At 36.0% G+C, this 10997-nt stretch overlaps 1 protein-coding gene across 2 annotated transcripts in view; it reads right to left on the bottom strand.

Annotated features, from left to right (window-relative positions):
- Positions 1-10997, bottom strand: part of LOC121871809 (hepatocyte growth factor-regulated tyrosine kinase substrate-like) — a 129577-nt gene that overhangs the window by 76583 nt on the left and 41997 nt on the right. For both annotated transcript variants that reach the window (XM_042374308.1, XM_042374309.1), the window contains exon 5: positions 9453-9577. In XM_042374308.1, the coding sequence (XP_042230242.1) occupies positions 9453-9577 (125 nt within the window). The remainder of the gene's footprint in view (positions 1-9452; positions 9578-10997) is intronic.

The following is a 10997-nucleotide window of genomic DNA, read 5'->3' as shown; positions in this document are numbered from 1 at the left end:
TTTAACTGAAGATATTTGTTTTAGCTCATAAAATTCATACAAATTACCCGGTCGAATATAATTTACATTGCTGAATTTTATAATTTGGTGATCATTTTGAATATAAACAACATATATTTTTGTGTTAAACATACAATTTTAGATAAAAATTGTTCTCTAGGTAATTATGTTATCTTTGTCCAAAAATATATGACATTTATATTCAAAATATTCCTGGTCTTACAGGAATCCAGCAATGTCAATTATATTATCCTAACTTTAATCTGAGGTATTATTTAATACTAAATGTTAAAACTCTTGAATGGAGGATTGGTGGGGGTGGAGGAGGGTTGAACTGACCACGGGTTGGAAGAGGGGGGGAAGTGGGGTACTTTGATTGACAGATAGTGTCGAAGAATATTTTTTTTTTTATTAACTGAAGATATTTGTTTTAGCTCATAAAATTCATACAAATTATCCGGCCAGAATATAATTTACATTGCTGGAATTCTTACAATTTGCTGATCATTTTGAATATAAACATAATATATTTTGTATAAACATAAATTTTAGATAAAAATTTATTCTGAGTAATTATGTTATCTTTTGTGAAAAAAATATATGACATTTATATTCAAAATATTCCTGGTCTTACAAGGAATCCAGCAATGTCAATTATATTATCCTAACTTTTAGTTTGAGGAATTATTTATTACTATAACCTGGTTTTCCCCCAAAAATTTCTCAGAGGGAAGAGCCAGTGAGTGTAGGGAGAAGGAGGGGAGTTGAGTCCATTATTTGAATGGACATTAACTTTGCACTGTATTTCTCTAAGTATTAATTGTGTGCATGTACCATCAAAATTAAGATGTTATTTTTACTAACATAGTTATTTGTCGTCAAAAAGTGGAGTTTGGGTGTCGGGCTGGCTCCTGGAATTAATCCCATATGTTCTGTTATTCACTTACGCGGTTTCACTAACGCGGGACCCTCTGGGTTCAATTGACCTGCGTAAGTGAGTATATGTATGTATATATATATATATATATATATATATATATATATATATATATATATATATATATATATATATATATATATATATATATATATATATATATATATATATATATATATATATATATATATATATATATATATATATATATATATATATATATATATATATATATATATATATATATATATATATATATATATATATATATATATATATATATATATATATATATATATATATATATATATATATATATATATATATACATGATATATATATATATATATATATATATATATATATATATATATATATATATATATATATATATATATATATATATATATATATATATATATATATATATATATATATATATATATATATATTATTTTTTTTTTTCATGTAAATCACAATGAAAACGTGGATAAGATAAATATATATATATATATATATATATATATATATATATATATATATATATATATATATATATATATATATATATATATATATATATATATATATATATATATATATATATATATATATATATATATATATATACTGTATATATATATATATAAGTTGTACCCCACTTAACGCGGTCAATTGAACCCAGAGGGTCCCGTGTTAAGTGAAATCCGCTAAGTGAAATCCGCTAAGTGAAATCCGCGTTAAGTGAACAACAGAACATATGGGATTAATTCCAATAGAACCCAGCCCGACCCCCAAACTCCACTTTTTGACGACAAATAACTATGTTGTAGTAAAAATAACATCTTAATTTTATGATGGTACATGCACACAATTAATACTTAAGAGAAATAGAGAAATACAGTCACCAAGTTAATGTCCATTCAAATAATGGACTCAACTCCCTCCCCCTCTTCTCACACTACACTCACTGGCTCTTCCCTCTGAGAAATTTTTGGGGGAAAACCAGGTATAGTAATAAATAATTCCTCAAACTAAAGTTAGGATAATATAATTGACATTGCTGGATTCCTTGTAAGACCAGGAATATTTTGAATATAAATGTCATATATTTTTCACAAAAGATAACATATTTACTCAGAATAAACTTTACATCTAAAATTTGTATGTCTAATGCAAAATCTATGATGTTTATATTCAAAATGATCAGCAAATTGTAAGAATTCCAGCAATGTAAATTATATTCTGGCCGGATAATTTGTATGAATTTTATGAGCTAAAACAAATATCTTCAGTTAATAAAAAAAAAAAAATATTCTTCGACACTATCTGTCAATCAAAGTACCCCACCTTGCCTTCCCCCCCTCTTCCAACCGCTGGTCAGTCCCAACCCTCCCCCCACCCCCACCAATCCTCCATTCAAGAGTTTTTAACATTTAGTATTAAATAATACCTCAGATTAAAGTTAGGATAATATAATTGACATTGCTGGATTCCTTGTAAGACCAGGAATATTTTGAATATAAATGTCATATATTTTGGACAAAAGATAACATAATTACCTAGAGAACAATTTTTATCTAAAAATTGTATGTTTAATGCAAAATATATGTTGTTTATATTCAAAATGATCACCAAATTATAAGAATTCCAGCAATGTAAATTATATTCTGACCGGGTAATTTGTATGTAATTTTATGAGCTAAAACAAATATCTTCAGTTAATAAAAAAAAAAATAATTCTTCACTGGGTAACAGATGGTCGGTCGGTCGGTCCTCCCTCCCCCCCACCCCCCACCCCCCACCAACCGTCCCAAGGAGATGTGTGGGATAACCACTAAATTTTAATAAATAATACCTCAAACTAAAGTTAGGATAATATAATTGACATTGCTGGATTCCTTGTAAGACCAGGAATATTTTGAATATAAATGTCATATATTTTGGACAAAAGATAACATAATTACCTAGAGAACAATTTTTATCTAAAAATTGTATGTTTAATGCAAAATATATGTTGTTTATATTCAAAATGATCACCAAATTATAAGAATTCCAGCAATGTAAATTATATTCTGGCTGGGTAATTTGTATGAATTTTATGAGCTAAAACAGGCAGTCAGGCAGGGTAGCGGGTGGGGGGTGGTGCGAATCTAAAAATAGCTCTCGAGCCGGACACTCACCGCGTATATGATGAAAAATGCCGCGTTAAGTGAAAGTTCAGCTTTGGCAAGGCACCGCGTATATGCGAAAACGCGTTAAGTGAAAGCGCGTTAAGCGGGGTAATACTGTATATATATATATATATATATATATATATATAATATATATATATATATATATATATATATATATATATATATATATATATATATATATATATATATATATATATATATATATATATATATATATATATATATATACAGTAAAACCTCGATTAACCGACCCTCGAAGATAAGGTTGTGCTCCTTGGTGACTTCAATGTCAGAGTTGACAGAGATGCTGACATTTGGCAGGGAACCTTTGGGAGAAATGGACTAGGCAAGTGTAATCCCAACGGCCTACTCCTCATCAGCAAGTGTGCTGCACACAACCTCACTATCACCAATACCTTGTTTAGGCAGGCCAACAAGTTTAAGGGTTCGTGGAAACACCCACGATCCAAACACTGGCATCTCATTAATTACATCATTGTCAGAGAAAGAGATCGCCGAGATGCCCATATATTACTCAAGCCATGCGTGGCTCAGACCACTGCGACACTGATCATCGGCTGGTCAGAGCCAAGCTCTCACTTCACGTCACCCCAAAACGGCGAAGGCAGCAAGCCTCCAGAAGAGGTTTTAAGACTAAGCATCTGGAGGATCCAGCGGTAGCGCATGCTTTCAGAGAGCAGCTCAAACATGGGCTGATAAACAACCCAAATCCCATTGCTGAATGGGATATTCTCGCCACTGTCCTGCAGAGAGGCCATTGGCCAGATCGAAAGAATACACCAGGACTGGTTAGATGACAATGACCCGGAAATCAACATATTCGTCAATGATAAACGTGCTGGTACCTTCAGCAAGAAGAAAGCTATGGCCCAGCGCAAACTTTGCAATCTAAAGAATGACTAGTTTAAAAATAAAGCATGTGAAACACAAAAACTTGTAGATCAGCACAAGATGCACAAATTTTTCACTTTCCACTAAAACATTTTATGGGCCAATCACTCATGGCGCAGCCCCCCTCCACTCATTCAACGGTAACTCCCTAATTATAGACGACGAAGGCCTCCTTCAGCGCTGGAAAGAGCACTACCATTCACTGCTCAACCAAAACACCGATGTGGATGTCCTGACTACCCAGCAGGTACCTCAGCATCCAGAGCTGACCCACCTCAACTATCCTCCATCCCTGGATGAGGTAGTTACTGCCATCAAACAGATGAAAAATAGCAAAGCCTCAGGGCCTATTGGAATCCCAGCATAGGTGTAAAAAGCAGGAGGACCTCTGCTTACCAGTCGTCTCCACCCTCTCCTGAAGAAAATATGGGAAAAGGAGGAAATCCTCCAAGCTCTCAAAGGTGCCTCCATCGTCAATATTTATAAGAATAAAGGAGACCGGTCAGACTGTGGCAACTACAGCTGGATCTCGCTGCTGTCCTTAGCTGGCAAGATTATCGCCCAAGTCCTCGTAAACAAACTTCTTCCAGGGGCGGAAAACTTCCTCCCAGAATCTCACTGTGGATTTAAACCATCTCGTGACACCACTGACAGATCTTTGCTGCCTGTCAGATAGAGGAAAAGTGCAGAGAACAGCGTTGTGACCTGTACATGGCCTTCATCGACCTAACCAAGGACTACGACTCGGTCAACAGGGAAGCCTTCTGGCGGACCCTCAACCGTTTTGGCTGCCCACTAAAATTCATCACCATTGTGAGGCAACTCCACGATGGCATGAACAGCAGTGTCCTGCACAATGGCACCCAGTCTGAGCTCTTTCCCATCCAAATGGGTGTAAAACAAGGGTGTATACTGGCACCAACTTTCTTTTTCATGTTCCTGGATGCCTTCCTTACCTGTGCCAGCGCCAATTTAGCCGGCGGAGTGGACATGCAGTACTGGATGAAGGGTCTATACAACATAAGATGACTCCAGGCAGGAACAAAGGTGTTTGCAGCTTCCATTACTGAACTTCAGTATGCAGATGACCTCACCCTTGTCGCTCACACTGAACACGACCTACATGAGATTCTGAACACCTACGCATATGCGTATTCACACTTCAGCCTTGAGGTGAATGTACATAAGATTCAGATTCTCTTTCAGTCACACCTCCACCATCCATCCAGCTTAACGGTACTACCCTCTCTAATATTACCTCATTTTCGGTATCTCGGTTCCCACCTGTCCACCACGGCAGACATCGATGAAGTGTTTCAACATCGGATCAGATGTGCATCTCAAGCCATTGGCAGTCTCTGTGCCTGGGTCTTCAGCTGTAGGGAGCTGAAATTATCTACAAAGTTGCACGTACATCAAGCAGTGGTCCTCCCCACCCTGCTATATGGCAGCGAGACATGGGTAACATATAGGAGGCACCTCAAGGAACTTGAAAACTTTCACCAACATAGTCTACGTTCCATCCTCCAAGTTCGCTGGGAAGACAAGAGAACAAATGCCAGTATTCTCACTGACACCAACTGTAGAAGCATCGAGGCTACCATTATCCACGAACAACTATGCTGGACTGGCCATGTTACCTGTATGGATGATAGCAGACTGCCAAAGCAGCTACTTTACAGCCTCCTAACGAATAATAAAGGTAATGCTGGCGGGCAACTGAAAATGGTATAAAGATAGTCTTAAGACAAACCTGAAAAAGTGCCAAATCTACCCCCTCACCTGGGAGACGATTACTCCACACCGTAATGCTTGGAGGAGCACCCCACAAGAAGGTGTCAATGCTTTTGAGTTAACCTAACTACATACCAAGGCAGACAAGCACCAATGCCGGAAAGATGCTGCTGCTGCTCCTCCCGCACTCGATGTAGTCCTCCACATGTGCAACATCTGTGAACGACTCTGCCGGTCCCGTATCGGCCTCTTTAGTCACCTCAGAACTCACCAACATAGGAGACATCCTTAAAAGCTCATATCATTGTATCATAGCTGGATGATCGTCATAATCAAATTCCAAATGACAGCAAAGTAGTAGTAATAGTATCTTCTGTTAGTTAGCCGAGAAGTGTGGCTACCTAATGTAAAAGGCAGATATGAAACTACCCTGATAGGCCAAACTCTTTTAAATATGTTCACTGCCCTTACGCACATGCTTTTATGTAAAAAAAAAGTATAAAAATTCTGGAAATACATTGTTTATGTGCACATTTGCATAGTACAACCTTCAGATGCCTCTTTGCATATGAAAACCCTGTGTATTAAGTGAACTGAAAATGGATCTTAATCATAGCTGACAAGCACAAGAGTGGTGTTTGAGATACACCTGTAAAAAAAAAAGACAAAAATATTAAAGATGAAAACTGACATACAAAGGGTTCTGAGATCAGAGAAATGCTGGGACAGATCACCACATTTGGCTTGAATTATTAAAAAATCACTAAAATATAAAAGCAAAAAATTAAAATCTATTTTCAATAAATTTTATTATAATTTCTATTTTGTTTAATCAATTGTATCACAAGAGTATTATATATTATTATTCACTACAAGAGTACAATATTTCACTTTAATTATGGGCTAAATAGGTTTTTGTGGGCTGGCTTGAGAACTTAACCACCATGTGTCTGCTAAATTGAGCTCCGAGTTCTGAGATCCAAACAAACGACTTATGAAATATATTTTGGAGTGGAACCCATTCGTAACCCAGGGACTTCCTGTACTTTGAGCTTTCAATTATGATATTCCAGGATTTTTCTGTTCAATGATTTATTTTGAATTCTACTGTTTAAAGGTTGATACAGTATTTGGTTTTGAACTTTAAAAAGCAAATACAGTACTAAATACTCAAAGCTAATAGTAACCAAAATTGAAGCACAATTTGTAATTGCATACAATTCTTGTGTTCTTCAGGTCCAGAGACTCACAGCTGCTGCTTTGACTTAGGGATGCCACACTCTCCAAGCATCCACTGAGAGCCACATGTATTGCAACAGAGAGAGTTTAAGGCCATATTAATACAGTTTGCCCTTCCTCTTATTTTGGTCACATCACCCTTATACTGTACCACTGTAATAAAAAGTCTTAGCCAGGAACTAAGAAACTATATATCAAGAGTTATAAACTGTTAAAATTGAAAGTGAAATGATAAAAGTCTACTTTTAATGACTAGAAAAAAACAATCATGAATTACATAAATTTAAAAATATAAGAAAAAGTGAAGTGCTCTACACAAAACATTTGACCAGGATAACATAGGACTCACAATTTCTTACCTGAAACAAAAATCTATTCTAAGAAAAACATAAATGTTAATGCCTTAATCAAACATGGCCAGGGAATTACTCCTTATGTAATTAAAGCAGACGGGCAGACATGCATAACTTTTAATAACATTTTGGCTTATTTGTAAGTAAGATCATTAACATCAAAAACGTTTTCTACCATACAAACAAGAAGCCATTCGAAACTTCTTCTAATCAACAAGACCCCACTTATACTTCCCTCTCACCCAGACAAATCCTCACTTTGCACCTTACTCTTCTCTTTTCCTAGTATCTGTATGTCTATTCACCTTATTCTAATCAAAGTACTTGGTCACTCAGTGAACCATTGTTATTTCATTGTCATCAATATTTTACAGCAATTTTCCACATTTGTGTGGGTTAGCCATGGTTACTTAATGGCAGCTCTCCATGCAGCACAGTCTCTTGCAGCTTCTCTTTATCAGGTTCTAACTCTAACTTCTACCCATTTCATTCTTGGCCTAACGCTTGCTCTCTTACCCTCCCAATTTAATACACCTTCATTTCTTGACCCAATTGGTCTCATCCATTCTCTCCAAATGCCCAAACCATCTCAGCCTACCTCTATGCAAAACTTTGCCAATACTCAGTACTCTCAATACCCAGCTCTCCCCTTAGCTCTGAACAAGGCTTCCTATCTTTCTGTGTCACATTGTACATCCACCTTACCATTCTCAATTTAGCACACTCAAGCCTGCATATGTCATCCTCTTTAACCACCCAAGTTTCACTAAATTGAAAGCCTTAAAATATAAAGCCCAATAATTAACTTCTCCCCTCTCCAGTTGCTTCCATGATTCATTATGTCTTCTCTATTGTGCAGTAAGAAGATAAAACTGCTGGATCTAGACAGTCCCTTGACACTAGACCTTCTCTCTTTGCTTTCATACACACTGCAGGAAACTACTTAACCACTATACACATTCCTCCACCTTCTCCCATCAGTTACTGCACTCAAACAGTCTCATCAGATTTAATTTATTTTGTAATTTTTCCAATCTCACCAAAATTCTCTTACCCTCCATTACTTGCTTCCATCAATTATTGGGGGTAAAACTCAAACATGCAAAACAATTACAATGGCTGTAATAACCAAAGTTATGTAAAACCAGATCATGAATGAAACAGGTATGAAGGTGCAATATCATGGCAAATTTCCACTAACTTTAAGAACAGCAAATAGAGCTAGAAACAGAGGTAAAAGACTGGAAGTTATGCTGTTGTCATGCTTAACTTAACTAACTATATAATTCTATCACATGCTAAATATACAGTACAGGTATGGGACCATTTATCCAACAAGGTTGGGACCTAGGGTTTTCCGCATATTTGTTTTTTTTCAGGAATTTGGAGCACCACACCTAAAATGTACAGTAAACCCCGTCACTTGCTGTGAAGCGAAGGCTCTGTTCAGATCACTAGATTCACCCCTAAAAGTAGCTTTAAATGTACACAGTAACATCAAAACTGAAAATTTTAGGCACATAAACAGTAATAAAGAAAGTATTACAGTAATAATGAAAGCATAAAAAGAGCAAAAATGATACAAGTTAATGTATACACTCTGTCACACTCACCCCTGATACTCACCTTAGTAATGCACACACTCACCACCCATAAATACCCTGTACATAAAACTTTATACCTTATGATAATTATTTATTTTTGCACTTTCTGTATTTTGGATTGTGTGTGCATGTAACTGAGTAAAAAAAAAATGAAGAAAATTACATACAGTACAGTATCTCTACCCAAATTTATGATTTTAAAAAATAACCATAGCTCACAGGAGGGGAATGGTTGGAAATATCCCCGCTTGGCCCTCATTTTAAATAATTTAATCCCAAACATAGTCGTTTTTTTGGAGCATTCCTGATACCAGGACACCAGATAATGGTCCCATACCTGTACTATATTTGAATCAATGTAACATTTTTAATATCAAATGCATTTTTAAGTAGCTACAAACTAGTATGGTTTGACTGGATCTGAATGAGACAAAATTACAACTTTAAGACAAACAAAAATTTATGATAAACTTACTTGTTTATGTCATCATAACAAGACTCACATACTCGCACTTCTCGTTCAATACCAAATTTGGGGATTGTTGAATACTTGCTGGAGCAGTCCCCACAAAAAACTTGACCACAGGCACGACAATGGTGCTGCAATAGGAACAATTTAAACAATATGAATGCTCAATTATCAGACTTAAAAAGTACAGTTATTTTTTATTAATTTATTGATTTATTTTTATTTTCTTATACTATATCATTTTCACCACTTGTCAGCTAACTAGCCTGTCAGGCAATTGGTCTGTTATGACCTTCATTGTCCTGTGTTAGTACAAGAGGATACTGGAGTACCCAAAGAAAACCTGCCATGTTTGGTAGATCACAATGGAAAAACCCGTTTCACATCCAACCCGGAGATCAAACCTGGGAAGCAGTGATGAAAGGCAAGCACACAACCATTGGACCACCATCACCGCACCAGATGGATTGCATAAATGCTGATTACAATCAAATATATTATAGCAATTTCCTATGGGACATTATTTTTGTGCATCAAGCAATTAGTTTGTTGATAGCAAGCCAAACTGAGCAGAGGTGTGCAATAAGTTTTAGGAGTGCCAATCAGCTGGTAAAAGTGAGTTTTTCAAATTATTCTTAAAATTCCTTATATTTTATAAAATATCTGAAAAGCATAAAGGTTCATGTACTGTATAGGAACTCTGTACAATCAATGAACTGAATGTTATCAAAACTATTAATGAACATCTAAAATTCTTTCATACTTCAATGAACATCTAAAATTCTTTCATACTTCAATGAACATCTAAAATTCTTTCATACTTCAGTGGGATTCAGTGGACCTTGTTGGGAATTTGTGATAGCTGTTATCCAGCAACTCCTGCTCCCAATACAACATGTGTGTGCGAGCGTGGTGGGATGTATCTGTGTTAAGATCCATGTTTTACATCGAAAAACAGGGTCATTCCAAGAGTACCCAATCTGACTTCTAAAAAAATCCGATTTGTGAATGACTAGTGCGTGAAAGTGACCAGTACAATATCTACTTGTGATTCCCCTACTAGATATACATATTTGTCAATATTTACTGGTGAATCTGTGACTCCCTTCAGTACCACGGCTTAAAATCCAAGCCCTAGTCCAATTGTGACCACCCCAGCTGACCACACAGCTTGACTGACTCTCTACTGTTAGCTCACACTCCCATCACTAGCTACGATATGTCTAAGTTGACTGCAAGTAGAAAAAATTCAAAGCTTACGAAACAAGCCCTAGCTGATGTGATAATGGAAGTCCATCGGACTCTTGTTCAGGACATCATCCAACATTTGAATAAGGAGACCATCAGGAAACTAGAGGAAGCTGACTGGCATCTCATTACCTAGCTAAATGATATTACAAGAAGCTTAAAATTTTCATGGGGAAATATGTGACTTAAAAGTAAAGTTGAACATTGAAGCTGAAGAGAACCGAACACTCAGGACCTGAGTTCATCAGTTGAGTGAGAACTCCAAACTCAAGACGGAACTAGCGACAACAGCGGATCGGGTGG

The sequence above is a fragment of the Homarus americanus genome, unplaced genomic scaffold (assembly GCF_018991925.1).
Source record: "Homarus americanus isolate GMGI-L3 unplaced genomic scaffold, GMGI_Hamer_2.0 scaffold39675, whole genome shotgun sequence".
NCBI classification, from domain to species: domain Eukaryota; kingdom Metazoa; phylum Arthropoda; class Malacostraca; order Decapoda; family Nephropidae; genus Homarus; species Homarus americanus.
Note: the sequence above shows the minus strand (reverse complement) of the source record. Positions and strands in the feature narration are given on the sequence as shown.